This window comes from Raphanus sativus, chromosome 8, assembly GCF_000801105.2.
Source record: "Raphanus sativus cultivar WK10039 chromosome 8, ASM80110v3, whole genome shotgun sequence".
NCBI classification, from domain to species: domain Eukaryota; kingdom Viridiplantae; phylum Streptophyta; class Magnoliopsida; order Brassicales; family Brassicaceae; genus Raphanus; species Raphanus sativus.
In genome coordinates, this window is record NC_079518.1 from 18,710,502 (window position 1) to 18,730,583 (window position 20,082).

General features: G+C 35.6%; 1 protein-coding gene and 1 pseudogene across 1 annotated transcript; both read right to left on the reverse strand.

The window, feature by feature from the left end:
- LOC130499028 (uncharacterized) overlaps positions 1–20,082 on the reverse strand; it is a 127,445-nt pseudogene that overhangs the window by 82,039 nt on the left and 25,324 nt on the right.
- On the reverse strand, positions 12,943–15,516 carry LOC108820180 (protein EARLY STARVATION 1, chloroplastic). Its single transcript, XM_018593156.2, has 11 exons — positions 15,185–15,516; positions 15,012–15,103; positions 14,741–14,934; positions 14,556–14,595; positions 14,279–14,360; positions 14,129–14,206; positions 13,890–14,015; positions 13,624–13,745; positions 13,499–13,538; positions 13,308–13,382; positions 12,943–13,222 (listed from the first exon to the last, which is right to left on the reverse strand). The coding sequence occupies exons 1-11, from the start codon at positions 15,424–15,426 to the stop codon at positions 13,078–13,080; spliced, it is 1,236 nt and encodes a 411-aa protein (XP_018448658.2). The 5' UTR covers positions 15,427–15,516; the 3' UTR covers positions 12,943–13,077.

Consider the following 20,082-nt stretch of genomic DNA (forward strand, 5'->3'; position numbering starts at 1 on the left):
TGAGATTTATTCAACTTCCTGATTATTCTCCACTGATTAGTGGTTCCAAATAAAGCTTCTTACATCGTGGTTCATCCTGTTTTGATAAGAATCATGAAGTTATTGACATATTTGCGAACATGCTAATCTGAAATCACCTGGATAGAAAGTGTAATATCTTCTTCCTCACAACCCCTATGACATTTTTTCAACTTCTTGGTTATTCTCTATTAATTAGTAAATCCAAATAAAGCTGCTTACATCGTGGTTCATCCTGTTTAGATAAGAATCATGAAGATATTGCCATAAGTCTGAACAGGCAAATCTGGAATCATCTGGATAGAAAGTGGGATATCATCTTCCTCACAACTCCTATTCGATTTATTTAACTTCCTGGTTATTCTCCACTGGTTAATGGTTCCAAATCAAGCTTCTTACACCGTGTTTCATCCTGGTTTGATAAGAATCATGAAGATATTGCCATATGTCCAAACATGCTAATATGGAATCACCTGGATAGAAAGTGAGATATCTTCTTCCTCACAACTCCTATGAGATTTATTCAACTTCCTTGTTACTCTCCACTGATTAATGGTTCCCAATTAAGCTTCATATATATTAGTTCATCTTGTTTTGATAAGAGTCATGAAGATAATGCCATAAGTCTGAACATGGAAATCTGGAATCATCTGGATAGAAAGTGGGATATCTTCTTCCTCACAACTCCTATGAGATTTGTTAAACTTACTAGTTATTCTACACAGATTAATGGTTCCGAATCAAGCTTCTTACATCGTGGTTCATCCTAGTTTGATAAAAATCATGAAGATATTGCCATATGTATGAAAAGGCTAATCTGGAATCACCTGAATAGAAAGTGGGATATCTTCTTTCTCACAACTCTTATTCGGTTTAATTAACTTCCTAGTTATTTTCCACTGGTTAATGGTTCCAAATCAAGTTTCTTACATCGTGGTTCATCCTGGTTTGATAAGAATCATGAATATAATGACATATGTCCGAACATGCTAATCAGGAATTATCTGGATAGAAAGTGGGATATCTTCTTCCTCACAAACTCTTATTCGATTTATTCAACTTTCTAGTTATTCTCCACTGATTAATGATTCTAAATCAAGCTTCTTACATCGAGTTCATCCAGGTTTGATAAGAATCATGAAGATAATGACATATGTCCGAAGAGGCTAATCTGGAAACATCTGGATAGAAAGTGGGATATCTTCTTCCTCACAATTCCTATGAATTATTCAACTTCCTGGTTATTCTCCACTGATTAGTGGTTCCAAAAATAAATATTCTTCATCGTGGTTCATCCTGGTTTGATAAGAATCATGAAGATATTTCCATACGTCCGAACAGGCTAATTTGGAATCACATGTATAGAATGTGGGATAACTTCTTCCTCACAACTCCTATTCGATTTATTTAACTTCCTAGTTATTCTCCACTTGTTAATGGTTCAAATCAAGCTTCTTACATCGTGGTTCATCCTGGTTTGAATAAGAATCATAAGATAATGCCATAAGTTCGAACATACTGCATTAGCATCGGTGGTTCGTCCTGTTTTGGAGAATAACGATGAAGTTGAATAAATTGAACAGTAGTGTGAGGAAGAAGATATCCCACTTTCTATCTAGATGATTCCATATTAGCATGTTCGGACATGATGCATTATCTTCATGATTCCTATCAAACATGGATGAACCACGATGTAAGAAGCTTTATTTAGAACCATTAACCAGTGGAAAATAACTAGGAAGTTAAATAAATCGAATAGGAGTTGTGAGGAAGAGAAGATATCCTAATTTTTTATTCAAGTGATTCCAGATCAGCATGTTCGGACATATGGCAATATCTTCATTATTCTTATCAAACAATGATGTAAAGAAGCTTGATTTGGAACCATTAATCAGTGGAGAATAAATAGGAAGTTGAATAAATCTCATAGGAGTTGTGAGGAAGAAGATATCCACTTTATATCCAGATGATTCAGATTTGCCTATTAGGACTTATGGCATTTTCTTCATGATTATTATCAAACCAGGATGAACCAATATGTAAGAAGCATGATTGGGAACCACTAATCAGTGGAGAGTAACAAGGAAGTTGAATAAATCTCATAGGAGTTGTGAGGAAGAAGATATCTCACTTTCTATCCAGGTGATTCCATATTAGCATGTTTGGGACATATGGCAATATCTTCATGATTCTTATCAAACCAGGATGAAACACGGTGTAAGAAGCTTGATTTGGAACATTAACCAGTGGAGAATAACCAGGAAGTTAAATAAATCGAATAGGAGTTGTGAGGAAGAAGATATCCCACTTTCTATCCAGATGATTCCAGAATTTGGCCTGTTCGGACTTATGGCAATATCTTCATGATTCTTATCAAAACAGGATGAACCACGATGTAAGCAGCTTTATTTGGATTTACTAATTAATAGAGAATAACCAAGAAGTTGAACAAATGTCATAGGGGTTGTGAGGAAGAAGATATTACACTTTCTATCCAGGTGATTTCAGATTAGCATGTTCGCAAATATGTCAATAACTTCATGATTCTTATCAAAACAAGGATGAACCACGATGTAAGAAGCTTTATTTGGAACCACTAATCAGTGGAGAATAATCAGGAAGTTGAATAAATCTCATAGGAGTTGTGAGTAAGAAGATATCCCACTTTCTATTCAGATGATTCCAGATTAGCATGTTCAGAGATATGGCAATATCTTCATGATTCTTATCAAATGAAGATGAACCACAATGTAAGAAACTTGATTGGGAACCAATAATCAGTGGAGAATAACGAGGTAGTTGAATAAATCGAATAGGAGTTGTTAGGAAGAAGATATCCTACTTTCTATCCAGATGATTCCAGATTAGCCTGTTCGGGCATATGGCATTATCTTCATGATTCTTATCAAACCAAGATGAACCACGATGTAAGAAACTTGATTTGGAACCATTAACCAGTGGAAAATAACTAGGAAGTTAAATAAATCTAATATGAGTTGTGAGGAAGAAGATATCCCACTTTCTATTCAGGTAATTCCAGATTAGCCTTTTCATACATATGACAATATCTTCATGATTCTTATCAAACCAGGATGAACCATTATGTAAGAAGCTTGATTTGGAACCATTAATCAGTAGAGAATAACTAGGAAGTTGAATAAATCAAATAGGAGTTGTGAGGAAGAAGATATCTCATTTTCTTTCCAAATGATTCCAGATTAGCATGTTCGAACATACGGCATTATCTTCATGATTCTTATCAAACCAGGATGAACCACGATGTAAGAACCTTGATTTGGAATCATTGAGGAATAACTAGGAAGTTGAGTAAATCTCATAGGAGTTGTGAGGAAGAAGATATCTCACTTTCTATTCAGGTGAGTCCAGATTAGCATGTTCGAACTTATGGCATTATCTTCATGATTCTTATCAAACCAGGATGATCCAAAATGTAAGAAGCTTGATTGGGAACCACTAATCAGTGGAGGGTAACAAGGAAGTTGAATAAAGCTCATAGGAGTTGTGAGAAAGAAGATATCCCAATTTCTATCCAGATTATTCCAGATTTGGCTATTCAGACTTATGGCATTATCTTCATGATTCTTATGAAACCATGATGAACCTATATGTATGAAGCTTGATTGGGAACCACTAATCAGTGGAGAGTAACAAGGAAGTTTAATAAATCTCATAGGAGTTGTGAGGAAGAAGATATCCCACTTTCTATCCAGGCTATTCCAGATTAGCATGTTTGGACATATGGCAATATCTTCATGATTCTTATCAAACCAGGTTGAACCACGGTGTAAGAAGTTTGATTTGGAACCATTAACCAGTGGAGAATAACTAGGAATTTAAATAAATCGAATAGGATTTGTGAGAAAGAAGATATCCAACTTTCTATTCAGGTGATTCCATATTATCTTGTTCGGACATATGGTAATATCTTCATGATTCTTATCAACCAAGGATGAACCACGATGTAGGAAGCTTTATTTTGAACCACTAATCAATGGAGAATAACAAAGTTGAATAGTCTCATAGAAGTTGTGAGGAAGAAGATATCCCACTTTCTATCCAGATTATTCCAGATTAGCCATTTCAGACTTATGACAATATCTTAATGATTCTTATCAAACCACGATGAACCAATATCTAAGAATCTTGATTGGGAACCACTAATCAATGGAGAGAAACAAGGAAGTTGAATAAATCTAATTGGAGTTGTGAGGAAGAAGATATCCCACTTTCTATCTAGGTGAGTCCAGATTAGCATGTTCGGACATATGACAATATCTTCATGAGTTTTATCAAACCAGGATGAACCACGATGTAAGAAGCTTGATTTGGAACCATTAACCAGTGGAGAATAACTAGGAAGTTAAATAAATCGAATAGGAGTTGTGAGGAAGAAGTTATCCCACATTCTATACATGTGATTCCAAATTAGTCTGTTCGGACGTATGTCAATATCTTCATGATTCTTATCAAACCAGGATGAACCACGATGTAAGAATATTTATTTGGAACCACTAATCAGTGGAGAATAACCAGGAAGTTGAATACATCTCATAGGAATTGTGAGGAAGAAGATATCCCACATTCTATCCAGATGATTCCAGATTAGCCTGTTCGGACATATGGTATTATCTTCCTGATTCTTATCAAACCATGATGAAACTCGATGTAAGAAGCATGATTTGGAATCATTAATCAGTGTAGAATAACTAGGAAATTGAATAAATCGAATAGGAGTTTGTGAGGAAGAAGATATCCCACTTTCTATCCAGATAATTACTGATTAGCATGTTCGGACATATGGCATTATATTCATGATTCTTATCAAACCAGGATGAACCACGATGTAAGAAACTTGATTTGAAATCATTAACCAGTGGAAAATAACTAGGAAATTAAAAAAATCGAATAAGAGTTGTAAGGAAGAAGATATCCTACTTTCTATTCAAGTGATTCCAGATTAGCCTTTTCATACATATGGCAATATCTTCATGATTTTTATCAAACGAGGATGAACCACGATGTAAGAAGCTTGATTTGGAACCATTGATCAGTGGAGAATAACTAGGAAGTTGAATAAATCGAATAGGAGTTGTGAGGAAGAAGATATCCCACTTTCTATCCAGGTGAGTCTAGATTAGCCTGTTCGGAGTTATGGCATAATCTTCATGATTCTTATCAAACCAGATATCTTCTTCCTCCCAACTCCTATTCGATTTAATTAACTTCCTATATTTTCTCCACTGATTAATTTTTCCCTATCAAGCTTCTTACATATTGGTTAATCCTTCTTTGATAAGAATCATGAAGATAATGTCATTTGTCCGAACATGCTAATCTGGAATCATCTGGATAGAAAGTGGGATATCTTCCTACTCACAACTCCTATGAGATTTATTCAACTTCCTGGTTATTCTCCACTGATTAGTGGTTCCAAATAAAGCTTCTTACATGGTGGTTTATCCTGGTTTGATAAGAATCATTAAAATATTTCCATATGTCCGAACAGGCTAACCTGGAATCACTAGGATAGAAAGTGGGATATCTTCCTCACAACTCCTATGAGATTTATTCAAATTCCTTGTTACTCTCCACTGATTAGTGGTTCCCAATCAAGCTTCTTACATATTGGTTAATCCTGGTTTGAAAAGAATCATGAAGATATTGCCATAAGTTCGAACAGGCAAATCTGGAATCATCTCGATAGAAAGTGGAATATCTTCTTCCTCACAACCCCTATGACATTTATTCAAATTCCTTGTTATTCTCCAGTAATTAGTGGTTCCGAATAAAGCTGCTTACATCGGGGTTCATCATGGTTTGATAAGAATCATGAAGATATTACCATATGTCCGAATAGGCTAATCTGGAATAACCTGGATAGAAAGTGGGATATCTTCTTCCTCACAACTCCTATGAGATTTATTAAAATTCCTTGTTACTCTCCACTGATTAGTGGTTCCCAATCAAGCTTCATACATATTGGTTCATCCATGTTTGATAAGAATCATTAAGATAATGCCATAAGTCTGAATAGCAAAATCTTGAATAATCTGGATAGAAAGTGGGACATCTTCTTCCTCACAACTCCTATGAGATTTATTCAACTTGCTTGTTACTCTCCATTGATTAATGGTTCCCAATCAAGCTTCTTACATATTGGTTCATCCTGGTTTGATAAGAATCATGAAGATAATGCCATAAGTCCGAACAGGCTAATCTGGACTCACTTGGATAGAAAGTGGGATATCTTCTTCCTCACAACTCCTATATGATTTATTCAACTTCCTAGTTATTCTTCCATGATTCCAAATCAAGGTTCTTACATCGTGGTTCATCCTGGTTTGATAAGAATCATAAAGATAATGCCATATGTTCGAACAGGCTAATCTGGAATCATTTGGAAAGAAAATGGGATATCCTCTTCCTCACAACTCCTATTTGATTTATTCAACTTCCTAGTTATTCTCTACTGATTAATGGTTCCAAATCAAGCTTCTTACATCATGGTTCATCCTGGTTTGATAAGAATCATGAAGATATTGCCATATGTATGAAAAGGCTAATCTGGAATCACCTGAATAGAAAGTGAGATATCTTCTTCCTCAACACTCCTATTCTATTTATTTAACTTCCTAGTTATTTTCCACTGGTTAATGGTTCCAAATCAAGTTTCTTACATCGTTGTTCATCCTGTTTTGATAAGGATCATGAAGATAATGTCATATGCCCGAACAGGCTAATATGGAATCATCTGGATAGAAAGTAGGATATCTTCTTCCTCACAACTCCTATTCGATTTATTCAACTTCCTCATTATTCTCCACTGATTATTGGTTCCCAATCAAGTTTCTTACATCGTGGTTCATCTTCGTTTGATAAGAATCATGAAGATATTGCCATATGTCCGAACTGGCTAATCTGGAATCACCTGAATAGAAAATGGGATATCTTCTTCCTCCCAACTCCTATTCGATTTAATTAACTTCCTAGTTTTTCTCCACTGATTAATTGTTCCCTATCAAGCTTCTTACATATTGGTTAATCCTGGTTTGATAAGAATCATGAAGATAATGCCATATGTCCGAACATGCTTATCTGGAATCATCTGGATAGAAAGTGAGATATCTTCTTACTCACAACTCCTATGAGATTTATTCAGCTTCCTGGTTATTCTCCACTTATTAGTGGTTCCAAATAAAGCTTCTTACATGGTGGTTTATCCTGATTTGATAAGAATCATTAAGATATTGTCATATGTCCGGACAGGTTAACCTGGAATCACCAGGATAGAAAGTGAGATATTTTCTTCCTCACAACTCCTATGAGATTTATTCAACTTCCTTGTTACTCTCCAGTAATTAGTGGTTCCCAATCAAGCTTCTTACATATTGGTTAATCCTGGTTTGAAAAGAATCATGAAGATATTGTCATAAGTCCGAACAGGCAAATCTGGAATCATCTCGATAGAAAGTGGGATATCTTCTTCCTCATAACCCCTATGACATTTATTCAACTTCTTGGTTATTCTCCATTAATTAGTGGTTCCAATTAAAGCTGCTTACATCGTGGTTCATCCTAGTTTGATAAGAATCATGAAGATATTGCCATATGTCCGAGCAGGCTAATCTGGAATAACCTAAATAGAAAGTGGGATATCTTCTTCCTCACAACTCCTATGAGATTTATTCAACTTCCTTGTTACTCTCCATTGATTAGTGGTTCCCAATCAAGCTTCTTAGATAATTGTTCATCCTGGTTTGATAAGAATCATGAAGATATAGACATAAGTCCGAACAGGCTAATCTGGAATAATCTGTATAGAAAGTGGGATATCTTCTTCCTCACAACTCTTATGAGATATATTCAACTTCCTAGTTATTATCCACTGATTAATTGTTCCAAATCAAGCTACTTACATCGTGGTTCATCCTGGTTTGACAAGAATCATAAAGATAATGCCATATGTCCGAACATGCTAATCTGGAATCATCTTGATAGAAAGTGGGATATCATCTTCCTCACAACTCCTATTTGATTTATTTAAATTCCTAGTTATTATCCACTGATTAATGGTTCCAAATCAAGCTTCTTACATCGTGGTTTATCATGGTTTGATAAGAATCATGAAGATAATGTCATATGTCCGAACAGGCTAATCTGGAATCATCTGAATAGAAAGTGGGATATCTTCTTACTCACAACTCCTATGAGATTTATTCAACTTCGTGCTTATTCTCCACTGATTAGTGCTTCCAAATAAAGCTTCTTACATCGTGGTTCATCCTGGTTTGATAAGAATCATGAAGATATTGACATATGTTCGAACATGCTAATCTCGAATCACATGGATAGAAACTGTGATATCTTCTTCCTCACAACTCCTATGAGATTTATTTAACTTCCTTGTTACTCTCCACTGATTAGTGGTTCCCAATCAAGCTTCTTACATATTGGTCCATTCTGGTTTGATAAGAATCATGAAGATATTGCCATAAGTCCGAACAGGCAAATCTAGAATCATATGGATAGAAAGTGGGATATCTTCTTCCTCACAACTCCTATTCGATTTATTTAACTTCCTGGTTATTCTCCACTGGTTAATGGTTCCAAATCAAGCTTCTTACACTGTGGTTCATCCTGGTTTGATAAGAATCATGAAGATATTGCCATATGTCCGAACAGTCTAATTTGGAATCACATGTATAGAATGTGGGATAACTTCTTCCTCACAACTCCTATTCGATTTATTCAACTTCCTAGTTATTCTCCACTGATTAATGGTTCCAAATCAAGCTTCTTACATCGTCGTTTGATAAGAATAATAAAGATATTGTCATATGTCCGAACAGGGTAATCTGGAATCACCTGAATAGAAATTGGGATATCTTATTCCTCACAACTCCTATTCCATATATTTAACTTTCTAGGATTGAGTCTAGAGCATATAGGTTGCATTCACTCGCATATGGAGCAGAAGATGAAAATGCCTTGTAAAGAACACTTGTCTTGCACTGAAATTAACACCTTAGCTAAACATATCAAGTAGCTTAAGCATCTCTTGAAAGAGTTGCACGCTTCGAGCCTTTAAAACTCTTCTTGAAACTTGTTTGCTTGCTTGATATTGACATTGTTCTTAAAACCTGCTCCAAACTGGATCTTAGCTTGAATGAACTTAATTTCTCTTTCATATGGGCACTTGCATACTTGATCATGGATCTCATACACATTTGGGTTATCTTATTCCATTTTATCACTCTTTGTTAACCCAAGTGGCACTCCATCCTTGAACCCTAACCATTCTTTGAGACTAAACATTGATTGGCTTGAGTGAGACCTCTTCTTTATAGCTTGTCATGTGCAAAATCTTGGGAGTATTGGGGACGACATAGGTTTGTTCTCATCTCTTGCTAGCATATATAGGGACCTCATTTGAGCTAGTTTCTAGGATGGTGAGTGGGTTTATGTTTTTCTAAAGGTTGATACCTTGGGTTTGGGAAGTGAGAAAGATGAGAAAGATGAACAAAAGCGTGTAAAAAGAAAAGAAAAACCCTATGGACCAAAGAAAGTAAGAAAATAAAGCTCTAGATATGTAAGTATAATCCCCCAAAAAAAAAGAAGAATGAATCAATAAGGTAGTTGGGGAAGATAAAAGAAATAGTTAGAGCTGTGTTATAAAATGTATGAAGAGTCCCTAGTTGGTTGAGTAAAAAAAAAGAGAGTTGTTCAATGGGTGAGTGATGTGAGAGGATGTTATTTTGGGTTATGGGATGAAGTAAAAATGGGTAGAACTTGTGATCACTTAGGAAAAAGGGTAGAATGATGAGAAAAGATCTATGTATGCACGAATTGCTCCTAGACTTAGATAAATTTTTCATAATGATCAAGCTCCTTGTTCTTGAGTGATTGCCACTTTAAAAAGATTACATTTGAACCTTCCTCTTCATTCACATTAGACCATTTGCTTACCTAGTCAAATGATAGAGATCATGTGCCCAATTGTGAGAATTCACCTTGTGTGTGTGTGTGTGAATCAATGTGAGGATTGGTTAAGAGGACTTGTTGGTTGATGAGTATTGCAACTTGTTCATATGTATAAGAGTATTGATAGGCATAGAGAAGCTATAGTATAATAAGAGAATGTGCTCATGCTATTTGATATGTTTCTTTACGATGTCAAGTTGAATGCTAGGAAGTGTTCCTTTTGGCTATGAGCTCCTACCTTCAAACCTCCTCTTCTTATGAGTTCTTGAGAGTTCACTTGAGGACAAGTAAAGAACAAGTTTGGGGGAGTTGATATCTTACGAATTTGCATGATTTTAACCATCATTTTGTATACATATTGATAATCTATATCATCATTATAGAATATATAGGTTGCATTACATTTGTCTATATCTGGTCTTGGAGTTACTTGTTCGTGAGTTTGAAGGCATTTGACGGGTTATGAGCCACAAAACTGAAAGATGAAGTTGTATGGAGACCTTAAAGATATCTTTTGAAGCCCATCTTTTGAGAAGACGTGGGAAATTGAGTTATCTTTCTAATCGAAGTGGTTTTAATTCATTTGGAACTGTATTGGAGGAGTTATGATCGATTTACTAGAGAGATATCAACCCTGGCGCTGGTCACTGCGGGTACGACCACCCGCTCGGGGTCATCTCCTTTGGTCGAGCTTCTTACAGCGCGGGTAGATCAACCCAGGTTGCCTTACCCGGGTGCGAGAAGAGGACGCTGGTCGACAGTCCAACTCGGGTTGGCCAACTCGGGTTATTGCCCATGACTTTACCCGGGCCGCCTCTTTTTCTAGTCGTTTTTGATGATTTTTTTATGGGGTTTTTGGATTTGTTTATGAGTCTATTAGGTTTTCAAGGATCATATAAATACTTTGTAAATCTCAAAAGTTGGGACATATCTCTTTTTCTCTCAAAAACACGTTGTGTTCTTGAAGAAAGTTTGAATCTTTAGTATTTTAATCCTTCTTTTCTTGAGCAAATTTAAGTTTATTTCATCTTCTCATCATGATTAGTCTTGAATTTTTCATGGGTTTAAGGTTAAGCATGGTGAAATTCAAGATTCATCATGATGATTAGTGAGTAGAGTTCTTTTGGATTCATGGGTTATGGTGATTAAATGTAGATCTAATGTGTTTAGTGTAGATCCTTCTTATTCCTTGCTTGTTGAGTGATCTTAAAGCTAGTTTGGAGTTTGCCTCTCTAATCTAGAGTTTTAGGCATTTCCTGCCTACAAGGTGTATGTTGAAATGCATGAACCAAAGACATTTGATGTTAAAACATCCTTCCCTCCTTTTGACAGCCACCTTCCCATCCACCATTCACTCTATGCATTATTTTTTTCTTAAGAAACACAAAAAGCTTGCATTTGGATCTGCTAATGTCTTATGGGATTCCAAGAAATGTTCTCATGCCTCCCTCATTCTGTATCCCAAGTGTATCCTTGATATGTTGTCTAAGATTTGCGCCGACCTCTTACCAAAGAGTAATGAGGATTTATAAAAATTAATTCATTGTCTTGATGATTTTCCATATTTCCATACCACCTTCATCACTTCTTCACATTCACGGAACTCCGCCTTACAAAAGAAAATGCTAATCAGCAAAGAGTAGGTGAGATACCGAGGGACACGCGCCTGTAAATCGCATCCCAGTTATCTTTCCTTGGTTCTCTACATGGTTGAGAAGATTAACAAGCACTTTCGTGCATAGAATAAAGATGAAAGGAGACAAAGGATCTCGTTGACGTAAACCTCTTTCCAAGACTATATTTCCCATTGGTTGCCCATTCATGAGCACCTTGTATTTAACCGATGTAACACACCTCACTATCCAGGTAATCTGATTTCCGAAAATCCCATCTTGTGCATAACTGCTTCAATAAATGACCACTCCATTCTATTGTATGTTTTGCTCATATCTGTCTTAATGACCATCCTTTTATTTCTCCCACTTGGTTTAGTTTTCAGAGCATGTAACATCTCTTGTGCTATCATAATATTGTCTGAAATTTGTCTACCAGCAACAAAGGCTGACTATGTTTCTGAAATTCTATCAGGTAGAACTTTTTTTAGTCTCTCGTATGAGATTTTAGAGACAATCTTATAGTTGTCATTACACAAATTAATGGGACGGAATTAAGACATCTTATTAGGCCTATTCATCTTTGAGATAAGACATATATTTGTGTCATTTAGACCATTCTCCATTTCGCCATGTAAAAGAAATTATTTAACCATATGAGTTAAATCATGTTTTATAATATCCCAGAATATTTGTTATTTAGTGTTCTAACTTTATATGTAATGATATTTTATTTTTCATGGATTATTATCCAATAGCGGACCCAGAATTTATTTAAACCTGGATCAAAAGTTAAATGGATTTTAAATACAAATTAAAAGAAATAAATAATGTGGTGTCAGTCTAAGGAAAATGAACCATCATAGCTAACGAATTTCTATTGTTCTTGCCTAACAAATGAACTATATATATTTTAAGGTATGTCAGCTGATCCCCTTCTATAAAGGTAGGTCTGCCTCTGTTACTACCTAGATAAATAATAACAACCTAGATAAATAATAACAGCACACAATTGGTTATGAAAACTTGGGAATTATTGTGGTTTAATAATATTTAAACTATCGAACCAGTTAATTCGATGAAATGAAAAAAAAAAGACACTACACTAACTTTGAAACCGGGTCGTTACACCACCAATTTGTTTTGTTAAGTTTAGCGTAGGACTCATTGAACCTAAAGGATAGCACGCCCATAGGCTATAGATATTAATGAACAGTTGATCTAGCAACATGTATTCATAGATAGAAATTGAAGGGTTTTTGTGCGGACCAATACTAATTAAATACTTGAGCAAGAAATTCCGACGATATGGAGGCGAATTCAAATGGATTAGAATTATATTACATAAACCGATAATTCACAACGTTCAAAAATTATCGAAAAATGACGAGGCAAAAAAACGCTATAGTTATGCTAATAATAAGCTAAACAAACAGAGAGGATGTCATTGCGGTTGATCGGGCTCAGGAGGCGGAGATGGCCCAAACTCGAGGTTTGGGTAGACACCTGGTGGCCTCTCTCGGGGTTGAATCGAGAGCAATTGTGTAGAATCACCCACCACATCTGCCCAACCATAATGCGGCTCGGCCCTTCACCAAAACATTATCCATTAATAAACCTAAACCCCACACAAATCATAAAAGTTTCTTAAAATGTTAAATTGCTCTCTCTTACTCGTAGTATGTTTCTTCGTCAACCACTATGTCCCAGCTTTCACCTGTTGTACTCTTTCCATACTTGTGAACCTTTCTGCGATCAATGACCTTCCATTAGACCTCGATTGTTTCAAATGCGATTTTGTGTATGTTGTTGATTCAACTCAATATTAATCAACAATTGAGGGCCTAGTAATCAAAACTCCTTACCCGTTTCCAAAGTGTTCCTCTCCCCACGTCCTTGACCAACCTAGCATGTGGGAGAAAATCGTTTAGGCAGGACTACAAACATAGCTAAATAAGAGAATTTTAAGTAGGAAGAAGAAGAAACCGACGGTCGCTATTAGGTGAAACATGCCATGTCTCCCCCTGCCGCGAACCTATCCCACTGAAAAATTTCTCTTCCCACTTGTCTCCCCATTTGGTCCCCAACTCCGTCTCAGCCCACTTGTCTGTCCTGAATAGTTCACCGATAACAAAACAAAAACCATTAACAAAAGACTAATGTTCCAACTTGGGTCAGTAGGATGCTTATTGCTCTTATACGTCTCATGCAAAAAGGTTAAGACTAGCAAAATAAAATATAGAAGTTAGAGAAAACCATTTGAGAACAGATCCTCTTCCATCATAATGTTCCCCCCACTTTTCCCACCATGACTGCTCATTTAGTCTACCATACTTATGTGCTCCTTTCTCTGTCCATCCTTTAGCGTCATACTTCTCCCACCTGGTTTTCGTTGAATGATAGATTTAGTCCAGCTTCTCTCTTATATGAAATATCAAAAGAAAAGCAGACACTGCACGGTAATATATTTACAATTTGTGATGTAAATGACCTACCACTTCTCGTACCAACCAGCATTTTCAGTTCCTGATTTCGCTTGTTTTTGTGCACTCCTTTCAATCCTCGCTAGATTACTGAAGTTTGATAAGAGTGTAAGAATCTAACAATTTAGATTCTTTTAGCAAATGGAATGTTAGAATATAGACCTCCACTCATCTTGATGAAGGACTTCTTGCCAAGTTTCCCACCAAGAGTCGCCCTCAGCATTTTTACCGGATTTCTCCACGCCTACAAAAAGTTCACTAGTAAATAATAAGACCAAAAACGAACTATATCAATGCAAAAACAACATCACTTCAGCAACCCAATTTGACAAACTCTGAAGAAATACTTCCAAGTTTCTACCACATATCAAGGAATGATGTTTTTGTTTTCCAAGAAATGAACAATATCAAGGAGTGTAGGATAGGGGAGGGGGAAAACCTAATTCTTTGTATCCGGTCCAGTCACTTTTCTCCCACCACTGTCAAAAAATACCAGTAAATCCAATTAAAAGCGTCCACCTGGGGGTGATACTTGATGGGGTTTACGAAGAATAACCTCATAACGTTTTCTCACAAAAAATAAAAGCTAGTAAAAATTGAACTCTAGAGAAGACGTTTTTGTACCGTTTCAGTCCACTCAGAAGAAGCATCATGGGATCGACCGCCCATCCTAGTCCACCTACATCTGTACCCATTTTCTCCGAGGTCCTGTCCGCTCTCTCTGAACCAAGTACTGCCATCTTCGTTGATCCCAGATTCATTCACATTCTCATTCAACAAATCGATGCCCCAATCCTTTTCATTAGCAATCCCAGTGTCTACAGTTATAGCAAATGAATAAGTGAAAACAAGCAACATGAGAGGGGAACGGACAAACACAAAAAGGTTGAGTCACCTCTTTTAGGCGGAGTATCACGGGACTGAGGGCCAGTAAGCCTTGGAGTGCAGCGAAGGTAGAACTTTTCCTGCTTGGACACAAACCGAGACCTGCCACAAACCCCCCCCCCCCACACCACAATTGATGAACAAAATCAAAAGCCCATCTCTCTCTGGAAAAAAGAAACTTACTTGGGAGAAGCAAATGGCATTGCGGAGGAAGAAGGCTTGATTCCGGCTCCATGGGCGCTCGTCTTCTGCTCGAAACGCCGTTCCTCCGACTGGCGGATCGGTGCTAGCATATCTGCGCAGCATCTAAATTGTTTCCGAGTATCAAGCCATAGCAGCCTCCTCGTCCACTTTTTCAGGCGCAATTCATGATTACTTGTGCCAACGCCAAATCGAACAAGAGAGACTGCGGAGCTAGCCCCCATTGTTTCACAGACGCGACATAGGAGGCGAATTGTAGGACTTTTTTGGATCCGTGGAGCTAGCTAGAGAGAGAGAGAGAGAGAGAGAGAGAGAGAGAAGTAATCAGTCTAGGAGAAGAGCAACCCCCAGACCCGATTTATATTCTGTTTTTTTTTTTTTTTGGATTCTTCTCAATACTCCATCAGAAAGTTTCTTTTTAGTTGAAAATAAAAATGGGCAAATTTCATAAATATTTTCTTTTAAGTTTTTGTTTATTAAATAGTCTTCAAATATTAACATGACCAAAATAAAAGTGATTAAAATGATAGTTCTATTCTTATTAATTTAATATTTCAAATTATTATATGTTTTTAAATAGTTTAAAGAAGAATATTTTGGATTTCAAAATTAAATTTTGAAATTTTTTTAAACATCAGAAGAATAAAATAAAAACTATTAACTGAAAAACGTATTACTCAAAAATAATTAAATAAAAATATTATATTTAATTTACTTATTTAAAATTATTTATATGTATATATCTATAATGAAATGCATAAAAGTCTTTTATCTTTTATATCTATAAAATAAAGGTATAAAATTCTTTTATCTTTTAACGAAACATTTTTCGTAATTTTTGTGTGTGTGTTTTGGTGAAAAATAGTGATTGTAATGTCTTTAGAGAGAATTGTCCTATTAAAATTAGAGAAAGAAAACTAAAAAAAAATCAATTCTTCTAAAAAAAATTTATATATTTTTGTTTAAAAAGTATAGGATAACCTTGTATCATATTTTCTTGAATTTATAAAAACAGTTCTGAAATTCAAAAATTTCTTCATAAATGTGTAAATAAACTTCTTTTATATTTAGAAAATTCTTCGGAAATGTGTAATCATTTTCTTGAATTTATTTTATATGCATATTTAAGAAAATATTACTCAATACATAACAAATTTCAAAAACTTACGAATATGATTTTAAATATATATATATATATATAATATCTTATTAAATATAGAATTTATGAAGGTAGTCTTCCAAAAATATTAGGAAAATGTTATATATGTTTAAGAATATTTAAATAAATACATATAGCTTAAAATTAATAAGGTATTCATAAATATATATATTCATGAAGATCTTCCACAATACACATTTAAGAAAGTATTTTTAATAAAAATCTATGAAAATTTTCTTAAATTTTATGAAGATATTAAATATAATTATCAATATCTTTCTAGATTTTAAGACTTTATAATAATTATTCGAAAAGGCCTTCTTAAAGTCAAATTCAGAAATACATTATACGCGGAGCTAACAGTTTGGTTTACAGAGTCACTATGAGTCTGTCTTTATTGCTGACAAAAAAATACATCATACATGTTCAAGAAGATCTTTCTGTTTTTTTTTAAAAAAAAAATTGAAAACACAAATCAAAAAAATGTTAAAAAGTTTTCGAAATATTTATTCCAAAAGTTAATTTTTCATTGTGAATACTAGTAGTTTCAAGGATTTTCATTGTTTTTACTTATGTTTTTCACTTTTTGACAATGGTCACAACTTGAGACGAATGTATGTGTTTGTTTAAATATTGTATGTCACTAAAATATCGATTGTAATACTTAAGCTGTTTTAAAAACAGCTAATTGACATGCATAGGCGATCCATGAAAACCACAGAGAACTTATAAACAAAAGATTATTGAACACTTTGAACATAGTTTGAAATTTTTGCTAAAAGTAAAATTTATTCCAAAAGTAATATTTAAAATGTCTTTAGAATTTCTATTTTACTAAAACATGCAGAAATTCCATATCGCAAAATAATTTTACAAGAAACACTTAACTGAAGCATGCTCAGTCTGGACAATGAATTATAACCACATGATTTGATAAAGAATTCACAGAGGCAAAGACAATTGAAAGAAACCTCATGATATCAAATTTTACATTCGGGTTATTGTATATTAAATCATTATTGATCTTCTTAGTTGCATAAAAGGACGTAGTGGATCTTGGTAATCACTGGTATCACCAATCAAAGTTGTAAATACTTGGAACATTAAAAAGCAAGTAAAAATGAAAGTTAAAACTAAAGTTGAAAGTTACAGTAGCTAAAAACGGCGGGAGAAAACATGAGTATTATACGGAATCAAGTGCATAATGATTTAGAGAGTGTCACCTCCCGGACCCGAGCCAATCACAAATAAACAAGAACGTGGTGGATTGGCCTATGTAAAGGAAACCTTAGGGTTTTCCACCTCATTTTTTGTAAAAGTGGGAAGCCTTGAATACTTCTCTTTTTTTTTTTTTTAAACTATTCATTCATTAATGATTAAAAAGTCTCAAAGAAGAAACATAGTTTGATCTCCATAACAGCGAAGAAAAAAAAACAAATAAATCCGTTTTTGCAAGAGCATGAACAACAGAATTTCCTACACAAGGGATTAAAGAGAAGGGTAGATGATCAAAGGAGTCACATAACAAAAAATGACATGGAGCAACCCTTGAATCTCAACAATGTTTCCAGAATTATTGAGAGTAGAGATTAGCATCTTGGAGTCTCAGAAGAGTTTAATAGACTTGATACCCAATCCGGCCGCATCAGTAAGAGCAGCTTTAACAGCTAGAGCCTCCACAACTAAGGCTGAGGAGACATGAGATCGGCAAGACTTTGCCTGGTGATGAGGCCTGGCTGCCATGTCGATAAGTGACTACCCAAATCCCCCAACACCCGACATGCTATTCCAGGACCCATTCGTATAGCAGGAGTGGTCAGAATGCAGCGGGAGAGAGGTAAGAGAAGGTCTCGGAAGTGGAGGTTCTCAGGTAGTTGTTGGTTGAGGTGATTGCCATTTTTTTGCCTCCAAAATAGCTTTTATCCGAATTTCTTGCACTGAAAAAATTCACATCCTCAAACAACATTTTATTCCTTGCAGTCCAGATATTTTATAAAAGCCAAGGATATAGCGAGCCTGCAAGACCCGTAGGAGGGAGCATAATAGAGCATCGCAGAGAGGAGAAGAGTTGTTTGATCGATTCCGTGGCAGACAAGTCAGAGATCGAAACCAGAGGGCCAAGGCTCCAGACTTGGGCTGCAAACGGACAGTTGAATAAAACATGGATCTCTATCAAGTGCGCCACACCGTCTTCAGGCCGATTTTGTGGTTATGCCCCGAGAAGCTAAAGCAGAGCCACAAGTAAGAGCTTTGCTCGATGCTTTCCACAAAAAGTGTTTAATCTTCACGGGGGGGGGGGGGGGATTTGTTTGCCAGATGCAGAACGAGATGAGTAGGTTCATGAAAGTTCTGGTAGCTAGCCGATACTGTCTTCCAGAGCAAGAGCTTGGTATCATTCAGCGAATACAATCCTCATATCGTGGGAGGTAAAGACGAAGAGCAGAGAGATTGCGTTCGTTAGTGGAAGGGTCGATCAGGTCCTTAACCACTAATTCTGGTTACTAGAAGTTGGAGGATCAGTGGTAACCATAGGAGTGAAGGGCGACAGCCAAGCATCGTCCCATACTTTGATACATGATCCCGATCCGACTGACCATCCCTAACCCTTTTTAGAACATCTCGTCCTATCAGAATTCCCCACCATCCATGGGAGGCAGGGCAGGGCTAGAGCGTTCCATGAAGGAGGCGTTGTTGCAGAATTTCCCAAAGAGAATTATGGCCATCAGAGATGAGGGTCTTTTAGGATCCTCCAAGCAATCTTCCCGAGAAGCGCATCATTGAAGTGAGCTACATCTTTGAAGCCAAGTAAGTCGGCGCTTTTAGGGAGGGTGAGTTTTTCCCATGCAATCCAACAGATCTTGTGAACCTCGGGCTTGGTATCCCACCAGAATCGGGTAAGCACTGATTGGATCTGTTTGCAAAGAGATACAGGCAGTTTGAAGCAATACATGGCATAGAGCGAGAGGGCTGCCAAGAATGTTTTGAGAAGAACTAGTTTGCCACCTCCTGAGAGGTATCAAGTAGACCAACTGTGGGCTCTATGCTGGATTCGATCTACAATCGATGCAAAAAAGTCTCTTTTCCGAAGTCCAAAATCTTCAAAAAGGTTGGGATACTTGCAAGTCCTGCCTTCAGTGGGGATCTTTAGGAAAGATTTGACTATGTCCTTTAGTTTTCGCTCTTAGATGAGAAGGTGATAGATGCGAAATAGGAGGCGAATGTAGGACTTTTGGATCCGTGGAAGCTAGATATAGAGAGAAAAGTAATCAGTCTATGAGAAGAGCAACCCCAAACCCGATTCATATTATGTTTTTTATTATGGATTCTTCTCAATACTCATTTAATGTTTCTTTTTAATTGAAAATAGATATGGGCAAATTTCATAAATATTATATTTTATGTTTTTTTGTTAAATAGTCTTTAAAAATCAAAGTGACCAATATAAATTTTATTAAAAAAAGTAAATGATAGTTCTATTCTTATTAAATTAATATAAAAATTTAATATATTTTTCAACTAGTTTAAATAATAATTTTGGATTTCAAAATAAAATGTTTATATTTGTTTTTGAAAAAAATCAGAAGAATGAAATAAAAAGTACAAACTGAAAAACATATTACTCAAATATATTATTTTAAAAATATTTTTATGTTGTTTATTGAAAATTATTTATATGTATATATCTATAAAGGAAATGTATAAAGATTTTTTACCTTTATAT